Source organism: Notolepis coatsorum, assembly GCF_963971535.1.
Source record: "Notolepis coatsorum genome assembly, chromosome: 20".
Lineage (NCBI taxonomy): Eukaryota > Metazoa > Chordata > Actinopteri > Aulopiformes > Paralepididae > Notolepis > Notolepis coatsorum.
Genome location: NC_140184.1, coordinates 36959999 through 36985155, shown reverse-complemented (window position 1 = coordinate 36985155; position 25157 = coordinate 36959999). Strand labels below are relative to the sequence as shown.

Genomic DNA, 25157 nt, shown 5'->3' with positions numbered 1-25157 from the left:
ATTATTAAACAGAAGGTTTTGAAGGTACTGAATTCTGCCATCCGGACACATGCCATTTTAAATATGATTATAGAATATAGAATATCTGGCCTAAAATGGTTATGCGATTAATTAGATGAATTAATTACATATCCTGTAATTAATTAGATAAATTTTTTTAATCGCCTGACACCACTAGAATAGATATATGTAGTAAGCATATATGTGAATAGAATAAAAGTACTTAACCCAGCAATGAACTAGAACATGCTATGTTTAGACGTTGTAGGTTGTACAGAAGACTGTATGAAGCTGATCCATGACTTCAATGGTGCACATAACCAATGTGGGGGTAGAACAGTCACTGCAATCTTGGCCAACACCCTGAGACATCCACCACCTCAGTCAACACCACGAGACAACTAGGGATGGGTACCTTTCACATTTGAACCTATACGGTACCGGTACCTGTGAATCGATACCGGTACCCAACGGTACCTTTTTTCGGTACTTTAGTCTCAAGAAATTTTATTTACCTACCTCAGTCGTAAAAAAAAATCCAAACTTCAAATACCGTAATTCCTCTAATAGTAACCGGTATTCAATTAAAAAGCGGGTCTCTATTAATGACCGGGTGCGCTGTTGAGCTAAGCAATTATAAGCCGGCCTCCTAATACAAGCCGGGTTTCATGTATATTAGAGGAATTACGGTATTTCCCTCAACGGATTTACCATAGGCAATATATTTTGTTATTGTTGTTATATGCTGGCCTGGCTGTGCAGTAAATACCATAATTGTAATGTAATTGCACTGTTTACTACCGTATTTCATACAATACTTGGTTTCAATAAATGAACCCAGTACATTTTACTGGGTTCAAACTGATTTATTCATTATGATCTGTTTGAAGATTTGAAATATAGGCCTCTCTCTTATACATGCCTCCTCCTAATACAAGCCTGGTATCCGCTACAGTTGAAACAAATACAAGCCGGGGTTACTATTAGAGGAATTACGGTAACTACAATTTCGACAGTTTTCGGCTTGCCATTGCTCAGACTGCTTTGTTGTTGAATCAAGTCAAATCCTAGGTAAGCATATATTGTGTGTGTGAACGTTGACATGAAAAGAAAAAAGTTTAAAAAAATTCTCTCTGTATCTCACTTGAATCGATACTCGGTAGTACCGACGTGTTTCGGTTCGGTACCTCAAAAGTACCGAATTCGGTACCCATCCCTAGAGACAACCACTCAAGAGAGATGGGGTTAGGGGTTATAGAGTTCCCATGTTTGTAGTGGGCATATTATATATGCATACATGGTGACAATAGAATCAAAGTATATGAGAATTGTGAAATTAAGTAATGGATAGAACTAAGAACTACTGCAAGCGTATAAACAGGATGAGATACAAGACGATGGCTCAGGGCCATATGCCCCGGGGGGCAGGAGAAACCACTCAGAATAGGTTAAGGCAGAGCATGTAAGGTTCAACGCTGCAGGCCGGTATGAAGCTGTTCTATGGGAGCGGTGGTGCTCATGTCCAGTATGAGGTAGGTCACTGGAATGTCTATCGATAACTTCACTCAGAGACGGAGACGGGGGTTAAAAAAGGCTCCCATGTCTGCAGAAAAGCAGACATGGGAGCAGATAACCGACATTCTAACTAAACTAGACAGATTAAGCTAAGTTTAGTCCCCGACCAGGTGAGAGCAGGGTAGGTTGAAGGAGAGAGAGAAAAGATGGGTCTTAGACTCTTAACACTATGGCGTCCGGAGCGCGTGAATATTAAAGGCAACCAACTTGTGTTCGGCTTTTCTCTGATTGGCCGCGCCCCCACGCGCAGGCAAGCGGCAGTCGTCCCACGTCCCAAATGAAATCCAAGGAGCAAGCGAGCGGCAGCGCGGGCAACCAACTTGTGTACCAACGCACTTGTGTTGGGCTGCTGTTCCAACGCACTTGTGTTGGGCTGCTGTTCCAACCAACTTGTGCTATGAAATGCGCTGAACTAGAAAGCGTAACGTTATTATGTTTCGCGTTTTTAACAACCAACTACCAGATTCACTCGTGTATAAACAAAGCCCATACAGTTATGAAATGCGCTGAACTAGAAAGCGTAACGTTATTATGTTTCGCGTTTTATTATGTTTCACGTTTTTAACAACCAACTACCAGATTCACTCGTGTATAAACAAAGCCCATACAGTTATGAAATGCGCTGAACTAGAAAGCGTAACGTTATTATGTTTCGCGTTTTTAACAACCAACTACCAGATTCACTCGTGTATAAACAAAGCCCATACAGTTATGAAATGCGCTGAACTAGAAAGCGTAACGTTATTATGTTTCGCATTCCATTGATTAACGCCATTACCTGCTGTGCTGTAGGAAGCAGAGGTACAGTAAGTTACAGTAGGTGTAGGTTACATGTTTAATCAAAGCCCATAACATTTTTTAGATGAATGATTGTGGATATAATATAGAAAACACATCATTATGATATTGTCAGATGGCGCAAAATACAATGGTGAGTGAGAAATATATCTCCAGTGATAAAACCCAGTGCTCTATGTCTCTATGATACACAGCGTGGATGGGCTTTCAGAGGGAGAGGCATGACTTCGCGACAGCCATATTAGACACTCGCTGTACATCAGTGTGGAACTGTAACGTTATATGTTATTTCGCCCGTGGAGGCTGCTGAGCCTGAAGCGCCAGCGGGGCGACGCAGTGGTTTATCCCCGGCTTCCGTGCGCCGCCCGCGGCTTGACTCGGTTCAGCTCCAGCAGCAGCAGAGGCCGTTCCTCCTTTGTAGAAGCCCTTCAATGACAGCGCTCAGCGCTCTCATATTTTGCGAATGCATAAACTATATCTTAAATTATGGCTGTGTCTAATATGGCTGTCGCTTATCAATGACTTCGCGACAGCCATATTAGACACATCGCCATAATTTAAGATATAGTTTATGCATTCGCAAATATGAGAGCTCTGTCATTGAAGTGGGTGGTGGCAGCATTACTAACAGTAGCGATTTTTATTGTTTTGTCATGACCAAACATAATCCCAACATAGATAGGAGGTGTACTGTATGTCAAATGTCGGTCATGTGGTGGAAGAGTTTAGTACAGTCACACAACAGAACACCGCTGTAGTACAGTCACACAACAGAAGTTACAGAACACCGCTTGTTCGACCAGCGCTTCTGCCGCGTCTCTCTTGCCGCAAGGGCGTGTGCTAGTGGATTGATTGAATCAATCAGAGAAACGCTGAACTAAAAGCTGAACACAAGTTGGTTGCCTTTAATATTCCCGCGTCCGGAGCCCCGCGGCGATTTAGGCTTCAGAGGACAGAGGATTGTAAACAAACCGATGTACTTTCTAAGAGCTTTATATATCATTTATAGTATTGCTATCTGTCCATTCTCATTGTCACTTGAGTGCATAAACCGTGCCTTGATAATGGCTTAAAGAAAATAAAAATCCATCGGTTGGTTGCAAAAAAGGCTAAACGTTGGCGCCGTTATATCAAACGCCATTTCATGTATATATACGAATGAAATAAAACAAACTGCGTAGCATCCGGACTATTACAGAGCATCTATGGATGAAATGGGGGCGGCGGGGAACGCCGATCAGTATTATTGATTAGCAATAGAGTGTGCGTTCCGGTAGCAAATGTCAGTAGTCTATCACGTTAGGTTATAAAACAATGTCCAATCCAGCTGTAATTTGGGGTAATATTATCCTACCGTCAGGCCATGTGATCGCCGGCAGCATTTCCTCACCAGTCATCGGATTCTGGTAGATCGATATGCACATTGGCTAATCATAAATCCCATTATTCCACTCTGAAAGAAACATTCGGCAAGCTGATCCAAGATGGAGGGTCTTCTTTTGGAATCAAGGATCTATGATCCGCCCACAGAACTGTAAAAGCATTATTTTTTTTTAAATCCCATCAATGATACTGCAGTGGAGCGATGGCGCCCCTAAGCGGATCTGGCCGGTACTGCATGTTTCGAAAATCAAATATGTGGAAAGATCCTGCTAGTGGATCGGGTACCTAATAAGCGTTATAAATATGGAATAAAACAATAACAACTTGCCACGAGTATATACGTGGCTCTGGTCCACAACGCATGGAATCGAAACGCGTATATACTCGTGTCTGGTCCTTAAAGTGTTAACACATTCTGTGCCACGCAGTTTGCCCATCTTATACCACTCTCTGCCAGTGCTGTAAGCCTATGGAGTCGCTCACCTTCTTTGCAGGGCTATAACTTTTTAAATATTATAGCTATATCGACATTACTATGGCCCATTCAACATCGGGTATCTATCGTTCCGGATGTGGGAACGTTATATTTTTCCATTCATACATTGTTGTGTTAGTACGGTCATGAATATAAGTGTTTTTGGAGTGTATAGCAGTAATTCCTAGAACGCGAGTTATAGGCCCCAACGCATATTACACATAATTGATTGGCGTTTCGTTCCTATACACGCTATATTAAAAAATTCAAATGCATATGCTCGGTATACATTATGCTCCATCATGCGTGAAGAAAAGGGGGGCGGGGTCGTTTATGATTCCTTGATTGTCAGTAACGGCTTTCCTTAGTACGAGATCATACGTTGAGCAGATGGATTGCAATGAAATAAATGGACAATCAAGCTGGAATTAACGTTAGATTCCTCTTACCTGTGGCCGATGCGTCTGGAGATTTTTTTTCCAAGCATTTGATGTCGATCTGCTATATGCATTTTCCGTTTGTATGACGCAATAAACGCCAAAAGCATATTGATTCTTGCGTCTCGAAAGCGATCAAATGCACTCGAGTGTTTGTCTTGATCAACATAACAAGATATCTCTGCTGGAGGATTTTCCCCGATGCACAGAGCGCCACATCCGGTTTAGAGTGGAGTGCAACTCGCCCGAAATCCACCAGGCGGTGGTATTGAGGTGTTGAAATATCAGACAGGGTCCAGCTGGTTCCCGGAGCCTTCCTGGATGAATTATGAATGCCAATAGCGAATAAAGGAAACAACTATCATAAAAACGAGTAAACTCGTTGGCGTTATTAGATTGGCGGGCAATAACGAGTAAACTCGTTTTTGGCGCAGGATGTGTTAACTGGCGCCCCCAAAAGTGGATTTTTTTTTTACTTGAACTTGAGGACTGCATATTTTTTTTGCAAACCAAAATACTATACGTTATACTTATAGCACATGCATGAGCCTGGTCTCTTTTGAAGTTTCTGATACAATAAAGAAAATTCACTTTTAGTGCTAATGAAATAGAGTAACATAGGGCTGAACTTGAGTTGTAGAAAAACTTGTTACTCACGTTTTTCTGTAGTAGTTAGTAGTCCAGAAGTAGTATTTCCATAGCCTGGGTCCATAGCCTGAAGTCTTGTGTAGTACATGTCAAAATGTCATAAAAATCCGTTCAGAAATGAGTGATTAGGAGCAATAATTGTGAATCAGGGATCTAGGTGAAAAGTCACGAGCGCAAACGGGAAGAGAAATTTTCGCGGAATGCATTGGAGTCAATGAGGAAATCGTTTTCTGCAGCCTTTTCTCTCACTTTTTACCAAAATAATTTCTGCAGAAAACGATTTCGTAAAAAAAAATCCAAACTTCAAATAGGCCTGAAAAGAGTGCGTTACAGTAGTCTAGACGTGATGAGACAAATGCATGAATTAGGGTTTCAGCATCAGCCAGAGTTAAAATAGGGCAGTTTTTTGTGATATTACGAAGATGGAAGAAGGCAATTTTGGTGAAATTTTGTATGTGCTTTAAATGAGAGGTAGTATAGCCTTCCTGCTCTCACTTCCTTCCCAAATGGAGAGTACATTATGTTTCAGAGTGATGTAGGCTGCTGTGGCATCCCTCTGGCCTCCAGAATGAATAGGTGCTCTCTAGAATATGCTGGTGGTTTTATAGTCTTATAATTCTAGGGTCCACTGAGACAGGTGTTCTCTCTCTCTCTTTACTGCTTGTGTGTGTGTGTGTCACTGCTCTCTGAGAGGTTACCTGATTGTCATCATGCTCTGCTACCAATGGTTTAAGTGGAATGCATTAAACAGCTTTCCAGGCACCTAGAAAGCAGTAGTAAGTATTGGACTCTTATCGTTTGCTTTAACCCCACTACGTTGTTCTTCTCTCCCCTCTGTCTTCCCTCCTCCATCCCTCTGTCCGTGGCCCCGCCAGGCGGATCTGTTACCAGGAGGTGTCCCAGTGTTTTGGAGTTCTGTCCAGCAGGGTGGAGATGCAGGATGCCAGTGGCACCACTGCAGCTGTGCGCCCCAGTGCTAGCACTCAGGTCTGTTCCACTCTGACACTAACCCAATGTAATTTTCTTTCTTTGATTTATTTATTTTCAACTCTTATTTAATCACACGTTTCTTTTTCTTATTTTTGACAGTGTAATGATATTTGAAGGCGTTAGGCTTTTACAGTGTGATTTCACTGCTTTTTTATGTATTATGTTTTTGTAATACAATGTCATGGTCCTTTTTCATTCAATTTATTTTTTTTATTTTTATTATCTTTTTCCCCCTTTTTCCATTTTTTCTCCCGTCCCAATGTTAGTCGTTATGCCAATTCCCAAACCCCCTTCCTGGTCGTTGCGCACTCTACCCCCTACCGTCGGTCCGAGAGGGCGGAGACTATCGCATGCTTCCTCCGACACATGTGTACCCAGCATGTGTACACAGCAACACACGCATGCAATTTTTGGGTCGCCGATGAAATTTAGTCTCTACGCTTGACCCATCCCGTCGCCCTTCTCCCCCCCCCCAAGGGCAGCCGGGAGCAGATACTGGCTGTGGCGTGGGGCCGCGCCCCGGGGACCAATCCAAGTGCTCCTGTCCGTCTTCGTCAGGGATGCGACAGTGTTAGCGATCTGTTGTGCATGTTTTTCCATTGGGTTTATCTTATCGGGAGGGGAAACCCTTACGAGCACGGGGAGAACATGCTAACTCCACACAGAAAGGCCCTGGAGATACCCCACCTGGGTACCTGGCAACGTGGAAACCTGGTCCCCAAGCGGGAATCTAACCCTGGACCTTCTAGCTGTGAGGCGACAGTGTTAACCACTACACACCACCATAATAATATCTCATAGCGGCTGGGTGACGCAGCGGACATTGCGCTCATCACCAACGCAAGAGACACCAGGTTCGAATCCGGCTGTCGGCGTTGCCTCCGGCTTGGGCCGGCCGTCATACTAACTCAATTGGCAGAGTTAGCGGGTGGAAGATGGGTGGTAATCTGGACGTTGTGGCTAGCGACTCCTACACGTCGGTTGGGGGATGCCTGCACAGCAGAGACAGGAAATGGCGGGGGTAGTGTGAGCCTCCCACATGTTACACCGCGCCAATGAGAGTCCGCGCTGGCAGGTGAAAAGATGTGACAGGCTGCCTCCTCGTGTATCGGAGGGGACACGTGATGCAAGGCTTCTATCCTCCCTACAACCGGCCAGTGGGGTGCATATGCGAGCAACGTTCAAGACAGGGGAGGGGAGAATTGTCACAGTGAAATTGGGATGGGAGAAAAATAGAAAAAAGAGGAGAAAAAGTGGATAAAAAAATATAATATCTCAGATAATCGTAATATCTCCACATAAATTGTTTTGGCTTTTTTCACGGAACACCTGCTGATGAGTCATCTAAAGTGTTGCTTCACTTCACCCACCCACGTTTTCACACCTTATAAAGAAACACTCTGTAGTCAATAGCCTAAATGTCACTGCAAAGAGAGGACGGGCATTAAAGCGTTACGTCTCCAGACGGATTTCCGTCAATTTGATTGGGGAGATCCGTCAATTTGATTTGCAGTCTGATGGAATTGGCTACCTGGTATAATATGATTTGTAGATGCATACAGATTGAAACAAAATTGAGCCAATCAGAAGCGCCAAATATCATGAAAAGGGGATTTTTTTTCCTACCGCGCCACGCAGTCATCACTCAGCGACTCGAGAGACAGGACGCTGCTCGCTCCGGAGGCTCCCTCCGCGGTTGCAGCGGGAGGCGATTGGGCGATTGGGCGAGTGACATTTGCGAGGTCTGAGAGGTCTGTCCGCCACATGGCAGGGTAACAAAATAGTTGTGTAAAATAATTAAAAACTGCGATGTGTTTTGGTTTCACGACAGTCGCATTTTTTGCAGCCTCGCGCGTCAACTCTGCTTGTTTACCGACGCCACAGCCACCACACGCTTAGTAGCTGCTTGCACTCGCTGCTATACCAATTAGCTAACGTTAGCTTAATAGCGTCGATTAAATGGAAGGAGTAAGCCGGCCACTAAAAAGAAAACCCATTGCGGTTTTCTCAGATGAAAAGGATGGCACCACCCAACAAAAGAAAGTTTCGAGAGGAATGGAAGTTTGAAGATAGCAGTGTTTCAAGAGACTGGCTTGGCTACTGGGGGCTGTAGTGGTGAGTTAACTTGTTCTGTGTTTCTGCAACTATGTCAAAAAGAAAAACGTGTTTACTTCACAGTACAATACGTTAGTCCCCTGCTGTGGTTGTGAGTATAAGTTTATTAGCTTAACTCCGTAGCAACATCACACAGGTGTATCTGTGTAGACAGTATCCTCCCCACCGTATGCATCTTTTTTCTACCACCCACCCCCTCCTAATGTACAGTCTCCTCCCCATCATATGAGACTGTACATTAGGAGGGGGTGGGTGGGTGGTAAAAAATATATACAGGTGCTCCAGTAGCACACCATGTTACCGCGCTCGCGCGGGACTCCGTGCTGCGTCACGGATCTGGTTGACTCCGAGTTCGATTCCCGGACCCGCCGTCATTTGCCGAATGTCTCCCCCTGCTCTCTCTCCCGTTTCACCCTGCAACTGTCGGTCATGCTTGACCAGGAAAGCGATAAACGCTAAAAAATAAAGTTTAAAAAAATAAATATATATACAAACGGTGGGGAGGAGACTGTCCATTGTTGTTGTGGCATAATTGCGAAACGTGTTTAGTCCCTTGTTTGTATGATAACAAGCCGTTTAGTTCATGGTTCAAAGTAATGGGAAAGGGGTGCTAGCTCGCCATCAATCAGAAGCTAGCCACAAGACTTGCATTCATGCTTTCCAGCACACAGCCTCCCTGCCTGGCACAACAACCACAACAGTAGGGTCTATAGTCACAGTCAGCACAGTAGGCTCTACAAGTAGGCTCCCTTAACACTTTCAGTGCCCACCACGTGATAAGACGTTTTATCAGCCCAATGCCTGAATGCCCACCATGACAATTATCGTTTTTTATCTTTTTTTTTTTTTTTTTTTTTTTATTATTAGCGATCTGAATTCATATTTCATCAACCGAGTCTCCCGTTGGTAAACCAGCCCCATCAGCAGCTCAGAATGGAAAAAAGCGCCCCCTATCGTCTATCCCTGAAAACTGCACGTCAGTCGCTTAGACTGACCTGGGATCAGTGATATGTAGAGGCGGGGCCAGCTGGCTCCCTGAGCCGGCAAGCCGTCTGTTCAACATGGAAGTCATCGCGGGACGGGAAAATGCCTGGAACATATATTCACAGTAGCCAATCGATAGTAGACAGTAGTGATCGATTTTTGTAATGGCGATCAGGAATTGGAATGCTCTTTTTGGAGAACATCTGATCTGAGGTAAGGAATCTATTTTACCAGTCTTGGGATAATCAGAGTTGTATTCGCTGAGATATCAACGTGTCCCCCATGTGTGTGATGTTGAGGAAATCAGATAATCGTGCATACGTACACATATACTATCGATAATCTAGCGTTTATTTGAAAACGATTCATAAATAGGCCGAAAAATTACAACGTTTTTGTGTATTCTAGAATATTCGGTTTATCATGGAATCTTTTTATTTTCCTTGAAAACGAGGGCTTTTCAAAATGCTATCAACGAAAATGAACCGATAAAAAAACAATCCGCTTCGACAATGTTGACTGGAAAACGAGTCATTGATAAGCGACGGGCAGATTAGACACATAGCCATAATTTAAAACATAGATTAGGCGTTTTTAAAACATAGATTAGGCGTTTTTAATTAATTAATTAATTTTAATTTTAAATCGTTTTTAATTTAAGTGGATGGTGGGCATTCAAGCAGTAATTCAAGATTAAGCTTGGGCTCTGAAAGTGTTAAAACGCTAATGCTATTAAAAAAAATACAGTGGAGGTTAAAATAAGAATATGACTTGGCCTGAAAAAAAGTTCAGTCAGAAGAATTTTTTTGCTTTAATCCCTGGAGGAGGACTGACATTTCTAAAGAGAGGAAAACTGTGACATTTCTAGCCATTGACCTATTCAAGTAAGATCAAGGTCCACAGAGACCATTTGAAGTATGTTCAAATTCAATTATTTAACCTCTTAACCCATTCATTGCCAACCACGAGTATAGTCGGGTTAACTCGCCATCGCTTCCGTGCCAATCACAAGTATAGTCGGGTTTTAATCGTTATTTATTTTATTAGCGATATCCATACATTTTTCATCCACCTATCGCCTATCGTCTCCCGGATGGTATTGCACATCATTGGATTGGATTGGCTGGGACTGCATCAAAAAAATAAGTCTGGTCCAGGTTTTACTTCTCGGGCATGCAACTGGATACATTTGCATTGAGTCCCCCCACTGGGAGCATCGTGGATTATGGGTTTTGGACTATAACGTTGGATCAATGGACGCGATCGATATTTGGAATGGCGATCAGGAATTGGATTAATCTTTTTGCATGACATCACATGTGAGGTAAGGCCTTTATGTTACGAATCTTGGGGTAATCAGATGTTCCTATCACCGCCATCAGAGCGTGTGTGTGTGAGGTTCGCGCCGACCAAAGTACGGAGAAGCGATTTTTCAGACCCCACTTTTCTTCATGCATAAGGACACATATATCGATAATCTAGTGTTTATTTGAAAACGATTAATAAATCAAGCGACAAATGGCACGATTTCTAAGGAAATGCATTTAAGCTCGATTTGCTGGAGTTTATTGAGATGAGACAGAACGCTCTAGAAATATATTGATATTCATCACGGTATAAAATGGAAATGTATGTATGAAAGAATGATCCGTTTCGTGCATGTTGATTGGAAGCAACTCATTGACGATCACTGTTATTTAGATCTATTGCTATTATATTTGATATGTTTTAAGTACTCACAAATAAGTCCTATTCTCCATTGGATATACTAAGCATTGGCACAGAAGGGCCATCAGCAGAGGGCACTGTTGGCCTGGAATGAGTTAACAGGCACCCAGAAAAGTGGCAATTTGTTTTTACTTGAACTTGAGGACTGCATACTTTCTTTGCAAAGCTTAGCTTTATACTTATAGCGCATGCATGAGTCTCTTTTGAAAGATAACATTCTGAAGTTACTAATGCAAAAAAGGAATATCACTTTTAGTGCTAATGAAAAAGAGTAACAGAGGTCTGAACTTGAGTTGAACTTGTGTACTCACATTTTTCTGTACTGGTTGCAAGATTCCATATTCCAGCATAGAGGTATAAGCTGGAAAACACTGTGGTTCCATAGCCTGAAGTCTTATGTAGTACAGGTCCAAATTTTATAAAAATCCATTCAGAAATGGGTCTTTGAGAGACGTCAGAGTAAAACCGGCGACCAAAAGCTCTCTATTCCATTTCCTCATCCACCGCTGTTCATTCTGAAGTGTGATTCACTTCTTGTTTTTGCTCGTCAACTTTCACCTACTTCCTCTATTTGCACCCCCCCATGTGGGATATCGTTGGAAACCTACACTTGTTGGCTACAACGCTGACTAATCATTATTGCCATCGGTGGATGATTGGCAGTTCTGGAGCGTCTGGAGTCCGGGGTGGTCATCTGACGCGCGGTGCGTAAAAAGGCGCTCGCCTGACATATTGTCGTGTAACTTGAGAACTGAAGCATGGATTTGGTTGAGTGAGGTGGCGTTCGAACGGCAACAAATGGATCTTTCGAACGGTATATTATATGTTCGGCGAGAAATGCAGCCCTAGACGCTCGCAAAGTGCCGAGTTCCATGCACAGGTACGTGCACGGTACCCCACCTGTTAAAAGGTTAAACTATTCAAGTTAACAATCATTCTCAGTTCCAGTTTAGATCGGTCCTGGTCTGAGATTTTCTATCTGTCCGTCGTGTTTTCACTGCTAAGACGAGGCTCTCACATTTGATGCCCCCAGAAAAACATCTCCCCCAGTTTTGCTGTAACGGATCTGGTATTGCAGATGGTGCAGACTGTGCTATTGCGATCAAACAGAAATTGATTGTATTGTCCATCCTGACGAGGCAAATACAAAATTGTTGGCTAAGCATCACAAAGCCTCTTTTCTCTCTCTCTCTCTCTCTCTCACTCACTCACTCACTCACTCACTCACTCACTCACTCACTCACTCACTCACTCACTCACTCACTCACTCACTCACTGTCTTTCTCACACTCACTCTCTTTCTCACTCTCTCTCTCTCACACACTCTTCTCTTTCACTCTCTCGCACTCTATTCTCTCACGCACTCGCTTTATGAGTCTCTGTGAGCCATTGTTGTGGGAAAGAGTCTTTGCTTTTTTTCACGGGAACACCTGCTGCTTACCCGTCTAAATTGTCCTGCTATGCATACCTTTCAGTTTGGGACTACTGTCTGTGGCACAGAAGGATCTGAAAGATCTTTTCTTTTGAAAAATAAATCAATACGTTTTATTGCCACCAAAGAAGACAAGCGAGGGCACTGCAGAGAGAGTGAAGCAGTGTGCTGAATGGGCTGACTGGATGTGGATAGGCGTTTATGACTTGAGCCTCACATTGGCTACCCAGACTGTAGTCTCTCTCTCTCGCTCTCGAAAGGTATGTCATGTTTTTGATGACATCATACCTTAACCTACCACAGTCCCTCATCGGGCCAGGTCAGTTTTCAGGTGTATCTTATCACAAACCAATCAGGAGTTGGCTCCACTCCTTCCTCCAGGTGAGGCATTTTGCTTGGGCCTCGTTAAGTTTTTTTTTTTGCAATGCCGATAGACTGAGCTTCCTGATATACTCTGTTCCCTGTCTTCTTGCTGGTTGGGTCTGGGCCAGCATGGTAAACATCCAGAAGGAATCATCAATCATCTGGACTCTATGCACTGACCCTCCCTACTCTTTAGTTTTCGGTCTTTCTTTTGGGTCAGTATAATATGTGACCAGGCACAGACTTTAGGTCTTATTGAGAAATCTTAAAACCATTTCTTTTTTACAAGATATGAAAGTACAGGTTCATACCTTCAAAATAAACCATTACTTGTACAAATCGGGCGGATAATTTTCAATCTATGTCTTATTAACCAAGATAATACCACTAGGGATGCCCCAATCACGTTTTTTGCCACCGATACCGATCACTGATCGTCTATGAGCCATATCGGCCGATACCGATCGTTTTTGGTTTTATAAAAAAAAGATATAATAATAACTTTTATTTATTTTTTATAAAATATATATATTATATAATTATTAGGGATGTTCGATATTGGCTTTTTTACCTATACCGATATTGTCCAACTCTTAATTTCCGATACCAACCGATATCACATTTTAATGCCGATATCGGCCGATAATATCGGTAGGCCGATAATATCGGACATCATTTCTATAGAAATGTAAAAACATTTATTATTATTATTTTTTTTTAAACCGATACCGATATTTTCCGATATCACATTTTAATGCCCATATCGGCCGATAATATCGGTAGGCGGATAATATCGGACATCCCTAATAATTATACTTGTAGTTTTATTATCTGCGAGACATCGCCACCACGCAACAAGTCAAAATGCTCGCTATCTGCAAACAGCTCCACTGTCTGTGTGTATACTCTGCTTTGGTCAAATCACATTCAGCATGCCCTCAGCTAGCCCCTTTCGTGACTGCGATGCAAGCCAGGGGCTCGAATACGCATCGAATCAATGTTATAAGACATTGATATCAGAAGCTATCTGTAGCTACTGCTAGCCGGCTAGATAACGTTAAGACAACGCCTCAGTGAACTATTTAGACAGTGAGCTAACGTGAGCTAATGTGAGCTACCTAGCTAACGGAGGTATCATGCACTACTAGACTATTGCTGGAGCATTTGTTGATATCAGGAGCTATCAGTAGCTAGCCAGCTAGATACCGTTAGACAATGCCTCATGTATTAAACTAAAAGTGAATAGTTGACTGGGTCATTTTGTTTAAACAGTAACGATAGCTAGGTAGCTACCGTTAGCTCACAGAGGTCGCATGCACTAGACTAGAGCAGACTATTGCTGGAGGCAACAGGAGCCTCTGTTGACACGGATCTGGGAGGGGCAGGAGGAGGGGGAGGGGCAGTGCGCTGCAGCTCTGTGTGCTTGAGAGAGAAGTCAGCGAGTGAGAACTCCGCTAAGAATTGGATCACGGTTTTCACGATCAGCGAAAATAAAGCATCGGAATTCACAGATCTCATATTTATACTGAATATCGGCCGATACCGATCGCTGGCCGATCGATCGGGGCATCCCTAAATACCACAATCGCTTGTTTAGAGCGGCGGAGCTTCAAAGGTTTGGAGCTGTTTCTCTTAAAGGAAAACTCCAAGATTTTGGGAAATTAGCTTATTTAACATCTTCCCTGGAGTTAGACAAGAAGATGCATACCTTTTTTGTCTCTCTGCATGCATTAGGCTTGGGGAACGCCCGCACCGTTAGCGTAGCTTAGCTTAATCACTGGAAGTGGGTCAGACCTTTACCCTGAAGTTCCCTACAGTCACGAAATACACTCCAAATACAACTCCAAAACGTTCCTGTAAACATGTTGTGATCTGTGTATTTACCACGTGGAGAAATACAAAATAATTTAATTCGACATTTACGTTTTCTAAGCAAATATACTCTGAACAATTTTTTGCCGAACCACTCCTCTCTGGGCTCAGTGATTTCACATTACCAGTGCTACTTTCTAACGTGAGGCCAGTGTTTGTTTACATTTTCATTTAATTCAAAGGATCCAAACCGATTGAAGTTTATGGATACCATGACTGTGGTAAGTTTTCATTTATATTTTTAGATGGAAGGCTGTATTCCATCTGTCTAACGTTAGCGAATATTGTGAGATTGATGAATAGGACAGTCACAACGTTGCTGGACTATCGACCTAGTTAGCCCCTTTCATGACTGCGATGCACGGCTACAGGGTTTGGGCGAGTGAATCCACACTCATGGTATTATTATAACTAATTTATTGTGTAACGCTAGCCCCTTAAAACTTACCACAGGCATGGTATCTGTTACAAAGGGTCAGATTAAACCGAATATATATATTTATTGCTTGAGATCCCTTGTATAATATTTGTATATCGTTTGATATCCCTTGTATATTCTTTGTATATATACACGGAATATCCCTTTACCTGGGTACAAACCAGACCATAATATTCGTTCTCCTATTGGACAGCGACCCCTAGGCGCCAACGACCATACCCCCAACGGCAAGTTCAAAGGCAACGCCAAGGCATGTCTCAACATGTCCAAGTCTGCGCAGTAATACGAGACAGAACTGAGGTTGGCACTAGATAATTCACCTTACGTATAAATACGGCGCAGGTGGAAACAGCAGCAATTCGTTCATTACTAGTAAAGCCTTCACCACGAGACAACGTGTAGTGAAGTGGGCAACTTTGCCTCTGAATAGAGCCTTGAGAACCGCGTGCGAATAGATTGCTAAAGTGTCAGAGTTTAACGCAGTACCGTTGAGTTCGACTTATTCTAATGTGAAGTAATAGTCTATCATTTATAGTGTATCGTGCGGCTACCGTTCTTCAGTGACCAGCATTACCACCGGTTCGTCGTGTATATAGCTAGTGCACTTATCCAGGCTGGGTGGCCTAAACTCGTGCCCCCACCGAGGAGTCCTAGACGAGAACCGTTGGATATGTACACCGGAGAACCTACACCGGCGACTGCAGAACCTTTTCTGGTTGGATTATATTGCTTTGGTACCGTGACTGCTGGAGCAGAGAACCGTCTACCCCACTATCGTGTGGGATCTACCCCCCGTGAGGAGCATCACTCGAGCCCGCCTCTAGGAAGAGGCTGGCTAGCTTTCATCCATGCTGTCGAGCATACTGGATTATAGCTGTTGCTTTGTCTACGGATCAAGGGAGTACTGCACTGGCTCCTGTATCTTTGCACCCGAACATTCCTCTACCCTGCCGGCCTTACACCCGGAGGGAACCCCCCAGTGTCTCCAGCTGGTACTAGTGTGCCTTATGTAATTGCTATGCCACAGGTGGCGTCAGTTTAGACCAGGCCACGTGAGCGGATCGGCGCGGCCGAGAAATCCGCTCTTCGCTCTTTAAAGCTTGGTCCGCTCCGCTAATTGCTCATGTTGACCCCGCCCCCAAGTCGCTCTCCGCTCCCTCACCGCTCACCTTGAATCGAGCGCTCCCCGCGCCAGATCGCTCGGCTTTTTTTTATTTATTTTTTTGGAGCATGGTGTAAATTAGCTCAAACTACAACAGTCTACACCCCCTGGGCCCCTTAACAATTGTTTGTATTGAGCAGCATTGTAATTGTACCCATTCTGCAATGTTAAATAACGTTGTTTATCCATTCACTAGCTCTATTAAGCGATGATAGTTAGCCAAGCCACAATGCTATGGTCGCTGCCATTAACGTTAGCATGTAAGCTAACGACAACAACAATGGCGTCGATACTTTTCTAACAGGAGTGAGTGAAGGAGGAGGAGTGAAGCCTGAACAGGATATCACAGGTTCACCCTTCTCAATTCTCATTGGTTGAAAATGGCCTTCATGTTTGTACATCGCCATCTGTTGCTTTGGCATTGTACTACATGTATATTATTACATCAGTGTTAAACCACTGTGTGAGCGTCCCGGAGTGGATTGGAGCGGAGGAGAACTCTCGCTCCGGACGTCGCGCCGACTCATTTTAAAACCCACTCCTCGCTCACGTCAAAACCGCCCGCTCCGCTCCCCGCGCCGCTCACGCTCCGATCCGCTCACATGGCCTGGTTTAGACCCATCTTACTATTCTCATTGACTTACGCTCTTGACCTACTTTACGTGTGTTCTTCGCCTTACAAGCGCGAGTATAATTCTCAATCTGTAACCTAACGTTGCTTGCTTGATAATAATAAATACCCTCCAAATAGAACTTTATGTGTCAATGCCGTGTTCTTGTGTGGGTGTTCACCATATATATTCATGTACTGTATGGCCAGTAATTAAAGTACATAACTAAGTAGTGGTTTAATATACCATACTCTCAATACAGTCAGGGAATTGTACCCCTCAGTTACAGTATCCATAAACTTCAATCGGTTTGGATCCTTTGAATGAAATGAAAATGTATGTAACGATGCATGCAGGTCTATTTTACCCACATTGGAACACACCTAACCCCTCCCCCACCTTGCAGGATTGTGGCTTTGTTATTATGATGTTCGATGTGAGAGACGGTTTACAGTCGTTCCGTGGTATGTGTGTATTGTGTGTGCGCTGCCCTCAGTCAGTGACTCTCTACTCCATTATGAGCGACAGGGCTGTACAGTGCGATGATATCGTCGCGAATTGCCCCTTTAATTGGCCGTTGCGATTGGTAAATATTATCTGGGGGCGGGCTTGTGAGTAGTGCTTTCAAGCCTTGGATTCGCATTTCACTCCTAAATTATCCAAGGCGTGTGATGACGCGATGACGTCACTCACGCAAGCTGAGCAGTGAGCACTCAGCAGGTATGATCAGCGAGCTGCGGCGTCTGCTCCTCCTCAGCGCTCTCGCACCCGTGGCTGTTGTAAACACTGGGACCTCGGTGAGCCTGCCAGCCGGCTAGCTACTGATAGCTATCAACAAATGCTCCAGTAAGTCTAGTAGTGCATGATAGCTTGCGTTAGCTTACTGTTCAAAACGAAACGTCCCATTAAACTAAATAGTTCAGATAGCTCCGTCCTGATATCAATGTCTTATAACACTGAGTCGATGCGTATTCGAGCTGAGGGCACGCTGTATAGTCAATAGGGACCAGCTGCAGCGCCGGAGAATCCTGGCCGTAGCTGGAGGCTACAGTATAGGGCCCAGCTGCAGCTCCGGAGAATCCTGGCCGTAGCTGGAGGCTACTCAGTACACACAGACAGTGGAGCTGGTTGCATATAGCGAGCATTTAGACTTGTTGCGTGGTGGCGTTGTCTCGCAGATAATACAACTACAAGTATGATTATATAATATATATATTTTATTAAAAAAATAATTATATACATTTTTTTTTCTTTTTTTTTTTAAATCAAAAACAATCTATATAAATAATGGTAAAATTGTTATTAAAAAATTTGCCCCTAAATTTCTCATTTAGGGGCAAGTGTGCCCCTAGTGAAAAAGCTTAGCGTACAGCCCTGAGCGAGCAGCACAAGCCTGTCTGACTTGCGACTGAAATAGATGCATTCGTTAGAGAAATTCAATAATCTAACAATGCCTTTATCATGCACTCTTCCTTCCTTCATACTAATTTGTCTTTACTACTATGCACTCAACACTGCAGCACCCAAGTTTCAGCACTGTTTGATGAACATTGTTACTCAGCTCTAAGAGTTGTACCCTTCCTGCTGACTTGTCGTACAGAACTTGTAATACGCTTTGGATAAAAGCATCAGCTAAATGACAAAATGTGAATGTATTATATGCCTTATGCGCACTGCCAGCCAGCCTTTATTAAAATCCTGCGACTGAGTCAAGTACGCAGGAGGGGGGCGCGGGTGGAAGTGGCAATTTTTCTAAATAAAGACTAATGAAAATAAAATACATTTAATATTAAACAACTTTATTCTTTCTTTGCGGCCTGGTACCAAATGATCCACGGCTTGGTACCAGTCCGCAAGCAGCGAGAGTCTCTGACTTGCGGAGTTCGCACTGGAGTAGATGCCTTATTCTATGCGCACTGCCAGCCAGCCTTTATGCGACAGAGAGATACACTTTCTATTTTGACGGAGAGAAGATAATCTCCTGATTCAGATACAATTTAACACAAACAGTTCCAAAGATATTAATGTTTCTCTGCATATTTTCACACCACCAACAAAGTGGTGAGATAGAGAAAATTTCAAAGCACTCAAAATTGCCAATATCTCATTTTCAACCTATTTCTGAATTGCATGACATTTGGGATTTTCTGAAGAATCGTGAGCTCCGGCACAATCCGACCTAGACTGTCCCGTGTCACATATATCCAGAAGAAACCCTCCCATGACACTGGGGACAGTGTTACGCCTGGTGGAGATTTACTGAGTGCATTCTTCTAGTATTGGATGTTTAAGAGAGAGAGAGGGAGTTTTTTATTCATCACATACATACCAGGGCATACAGTGAAATGCGGTTGGCCATGCCCGCTTCGATTATGCAATAAAACAATAGTAATAATAATAAAAATATAACTAGAATAGACATGGTAAATAGACATGTTAATAAATCGCTTAAAGGCACTGGATCCTATGTACATTCCTATACAATGTGCACCTATGCTATACTTCAGGGGTAGGCAACCCTAGGCACGCGTGCCTGCATAGGCACGCGGGGGCATTTGCATAGGCACAGGGGGCAGCATTAAAAAAAAAATAAAAAAAAAAAAATTTTTTTTTTTTTTTTTTGCTTTGAAATATTATAGTGAAATATTTTGCACTGTTGTCGCATTTATCTTGTTGAAATCCTCCCACAGGTTCTTTTTACTACCACATATTTAATTGAGACCCTTTATTTGTTTATTATTTCAATTTAGCTGGAAATACATTGCTACATCATTCAGTAACATTTGCAGAGCCTTATAACAAAAACATTATTACGGTCACCATTGTGACCAGTGGGATTAATCAACTAATTGTATTATTTATTTTTCTATTTCATTGAACATTGCACATGTTAAAAGCCATTCTTTTACTCAAAATGTGAGTATTACCAAGTCAACTTGTGTTCTTAAAACAATGACAATAAACATAGTTTTATTAGGTTGAAATAATGTGGTTGTGTACTTATTTTTCTTATTATGGATTGAAAACTGAAAACCTTAATGCACAGTAACTGAACTCAATATTTTTAAGTTCTGGTAACTTATTATATTTTTTTTTACAGTGTAGTCTTGCGATCAATCAAAACTTATTTACACGATATACCTCACATTCACCCTCCATTCACATCCTGGTGTTCTCCATTAGGCCTGTAGGTGGAGCTATGACAGCACACGTACAGTACACACACCAATGGTGTGTGATGTGTCCAAAAATGAATGGGCAAATGCGAGTGAAATGGTCGCACTGTATGCAGCTGTTTGTCTGCATTGCATTCCCCCCCCCCCCCCCCCCCCAACTCAGATTTAGGGTTGATACAACCATCATAATAATATTGTTAATAATAACAATAACAATAATGTAATAATGTAAAAATTATCATTAAAAATACCTGATTATGAGAAAAAAAATTACGATGCATGGAATATTGTTGAGGCACACTAGTTACAACTATATTTCAAACAGGCACTCCATGTCAAAAAGGTTGCTGACCCCTGCTATACTTGCTGTTACTAACTATACTATACAACAATCACAACAAGTTATTTTCTTAAAGTGTCCTTTTCCTTCTTTGAAAGTGTCCTTTTCTTGTGTGTTTAAAGTGACCTGTGGTGCGTGTGTGCGAGTGCAGAATGTTGTGTTGTATGCGTGTGTTCATGTGTGCTTGTGTGTGGAGAGATCAGTGTTCATTGTTCTGATGGCCTGAGGGAAGAAGCTGAGCCTTAGTCTCTCTGTTCTTGTTGCGTGTATACGGAGGTGCTTGCCTGACCGCAGCAGCTTGAACAGGATGTTATTGGGGTGGTGAGTGTCCTTCATTATTCTACAGGCTCTTGATTTGCACCTCCTATTGTATAAGTCCTGCAGGGGTGGTAGTGCAATATCCGTAGTCCATTCTACTGAGCGCACCACTCTCTGCCAGGTTTCCAAACCAGGCAGTGATGTTCCCAGTCAGAATGCTCTCTACAGCCCCGGAATAGGAGTAGATTATCTTCCCTGATACTCTGAACTTCCTTAATTGTCTCAGGTGGTAGAGGCGCTGTTTTGCCTTTTTTTTTTACCACCGTGGCTATGTGAGTTGACCATGTCAGGTCCTCTGTGATGTGGACTCCCAGGTACTTAAAACTGCTCACCCTGTCTACGATAGCCCCATTTATCCACAGTGGCGTGTGTGTCCCCTGCTGTATTCTCCTAAAATCCATGATCAGCTCCTTGGTTTTACCAATGTTCAGGAGTAGGCTGTTATCCTGGCACCAATGTGCCAGTACATCAACCTCCTCCCGGTAGGCCTTCTCGTCATTGTGTCGTCCGCAAACTTCACTATGGAGTTGGAGCTGAACCTGTCCCTGGGGGGACTTGTGCAGTACCTGGGAGACCGCGTCGTCCTATATGAAAACTGCAATGGGTCCATGTTACTGGGGAGGGAGGCACAGATGTAATTCTTGACCAGCCTCTCGAAGCATTTCATGACCACAGAGGTGAGTGCCACCGGTCTGTAGTCATTTAGGCCTGCTGGGGATGAGTTTTTTGGCACAGGGATTATAGTGGACACCTTAAAGCAGGCAGGGACCACGGACTCGGCCAAGGATAGGTTGAATATAGTGGTGAACACTGGAGCCAGCTGATTGGCACAGGACCTAAGTATTCATCCTGTTATCCCATCCGGGCCTGCAGCTTTTCCAGTGTTCACCCCCAAGAACGCTCTCCTCACGCTGTGTTCTGTCAATTGGAGACCCCCTCCCCTCCCCTCCGCGACAACCGGCGCACCAGTGACGCCGTTAGCCGGTGAGCTAACGTCACCACTGCAGGGCTGTACAGTGCGAGGAGGTTATCGCAAATTGCCCCTTAATTTGGCCCGTGCGAGTGGAAAATAATATTTGGGGGCAACCTTGCGAGTAGTGATTTCAACCCTTCATTCGCATTTCACTCCTAAATTAATCCATACAAATTGGATAAAAAAAATAGTAAAACATTAACCAGGGCTGTACAGTGCGACGCGGTGCTATGAAAAAATCTGTCGGTGATGAATGAATTTACTGCGTAGCCTGTGTGCGATAGCCTGTGTGTGAAAAAAATATTTGCGTGTACTGTGAAGTGAATCTGGGCCACGCTATTCTACTTGGTAGTTGTAGTCTATCGTGCGATTAAATACCATGTCTGCGTAGAGTCCATACATCCAACACCAAATCCCATAATTCCTAGCGAACAATCTAAACGGAACTGAATGTGGCCTATTGCATCGCCAAAGAAGAACTTCCTTTCAATAAGTTTAAGCCGCTATTTTGCTCTGCAAGAAGAACGGAGCGGTGTGGAGAGATTATAAGAGACCATAGCCGATTAAATTAAGTCTGATCTGGCAGTGATGATTGACGGGGACACACTTCTAACGTTCAGCCATGCATTAGGTGAGTAGCCCACTATTAGGACGTTTTTCAATACTTAAATACTGTCTACTTAAATTTCCCTCCGGGGATCAATAAAGCATCAACCTATCTATCTATCTATCTAATAATGAGACAATATGCAAATAAGATAATACTAATAATTGTCACGGTTCCCCGTATGAAAGTGGCTTGCAACTGCTGGTAAAATCACTGTTTATTTCTCGTTTTGCATAGTATTACATTCCTCTTCTATAAACAATCAAAGTCCTACCGTAAGAGCCTCATACGGGTCAATTAAACCTTTTTGATTAGAGTCTTTCCTTCGAGCTAAGTTGAACTGAACATTTCACTGTCAAAAGCGCAAACTTAAACAAGGTTGCGTCGCAACACTGTTTTCAAAATAAAGGTCACATATACAAATACCGTAGTAGGCCTCTCAATTCTTATAAAAAAAAGTCCCCGATATACATAAACATTAACACTTTAATCGCCGAAGACGCTGGGCAGCGTCTTTCCCCGCCATGCTTATTCTGCCGAAGACGCTGGACAGCGTCTTTGATATCAATATTTCAGAAATCTGTGATCGAAATCATATTTCTCCCCCGGAGACATTATATGTACTGGTGAGCCCCTCTCAACTCTCCAATCGACCGATCGCCCAAACAGGAAGTGATGCGAATGAAGTGATGCTCACCCATATTTCGTCCGGGCACTCGCTATCATTAGCGAGACTCCATCTTGACACACTGGATATCGATCGATTGCAAATAACTCGATAAACAACATGATTTGGACGTATATACTATTATACAACCTGGAAATGGATCGGATATTTCTACATCCCATAATAGGAATATTTCAGTTCCACGCTCATCGTCCAACGGCACGAGGAAGATACGGTAAGATCCAGCGTTATTTTTCAACGTGTTCTTTACTAACTGCTCTAATGATCATATCACCCACACTAGATGAATGATATAACATTGGCCACGGAATTATAAACGACCCCCCGCCCATCCGGTCAACATCAGATCATACTTAGTAACTCCTAGAAGCACGTCCAGTTGACATTTTTTATCTCGCACAGATTCCTATCAAACTGTATTTCATCATCAATATAATGCATTTGGGGCTATAAATCAAGTTCTGGAGAAAGCTGCAGAAAACGATAAAAACATACTTATACTTTAGACCGTATTTTAGTATGAATATGTGAATGAAAAAGTATAACGTTGCTACACCCTGAACAATAGATATAGGACGTTGAATGGGCCATAGTAATGTCAATTTAGCAATACGATTTAAAAAGTTATAGCCCTGCAAAGAAGGGGAACTTCTCCATGTTAAATAGGGCTGGCGAGGGATGGTAAATTATGAATTTAACCCCGGCGATCAAAGTGTTAATTGGCATAGATCTCTATAAACGGCCCAACACATTGATCACTTTAGGCACACCCTGAAACCAGTAACGTCACAAATATGAAGCGGGTAATTACCCATAAAAATAACCAGTGATGGGCAGTAGCTAGCTACAAGTAGCGACGCTACATAGCTTAACTACATTTATCAGTAGCGTCATGGTAGCGTCGCTACTTTTGAACCAAGTAGCGTTCTCTGTAGTGTAGCTATTTTTAGAATCAAGTAGTGACGTAGCGTGACAAACGCTACACGCTACTGTCCGGAGAAACAGACTAAATAAAGATTTGTGAAGAAAAAAAAACTCCCTGTAGAAAACCCACTATGATTGGTTGGTTGGTTTAGATATGAGGATGACGACTCACGATTGGGTAAGGTTAGGCCAAAACATTACGGGTAGGCCAATCAGAGGCAGGATAGGGCGGGACATGCCACTCCAGCTCCGCAAATCAGGAAGTGAAAAACACAGACCACTGAATGAATGAACCAGTCCGCGCGAAATGCCATAGGGATTCGATGTTTCCAGGGCTGATGGCATTGATGAAGATGATGTCAATAACAACAATGCCTCTCCATGGCCCTATCTGGAAAAATGTATGAGTTTGACTGAAAAAACGCCTAAAACATATGTGTTTAGGTGTTTATTGTGTCAGCCAAAAACGAAGCTGCTCTCAAGTCTCAACTTCCCACACGTCCAGCATTAACTTGAGAACACATATTCAGGTGAGCTTTACATAAACATTGTCAACTGTTCCCAAACAGCACACAAGTCAGTGCACTTTCTGTCAACAGCTTGAACTAACAGATAGCTGCTATCATGTTTCACTGTAGGCAGAAAATGAACAATATTATGGGGGTGGAGAAAAGAAAAAACAAACTAACATAAATAATACATACATTAAAACCTGTTCCACTCGACGGGGTCGGTACCGACCCCTTTTGACATTATGATCATATAGGCATATTTTTATGAATGATGAAAATAATTTGTGATTTTAAAATCAACCGTTTTCAAGTATTAACATCACTACTATGTCACAAATGCATGTAGAATGTAAAACGTTAGGTTGGCAATAGTTTAGCAATAGGTTAAAAGTGTACTTATATCGTTTTAAGTTTTTGATATGCAATCGTCTATCTGACCCGGAAATGGAAATGTTGAACCATGGGAATTGTAGTTTCTTTGCGGCCATTTTGTAGAGGGGATCCATAGCTATCGGCCAGCGTTGAAATTTCTCCGATCTACACTTCCTGTCACATACTATGGTGGTTCAAAGTTCAGTGTTCTGAATGAATCATATCAATAATTGTT

The 25157-nt window shown here is 42.9% G+C and overlaps 1 protein-coding gene across 1 annotated transcript in view; it reads left to right on the top strand.

Annotated features, from left to right (window-relative positions):
- Positions 1–25157, top strand: part of ddb1 (damage-specific DNA binding protein 1) — a 174756-nt gene that overhangs the window by 88301 nt on the left and 61298 nt on the right. The window contains exon 18 of the mRNA XM_084337444.1: positions 6192–6303. Coding sequence (XP_084193570.1) covers positions 6192–6303 — 112 coding nt within the window. The remainder of the gene's footprint in view (positions 1–6191; positions 6304–25157) is intronic.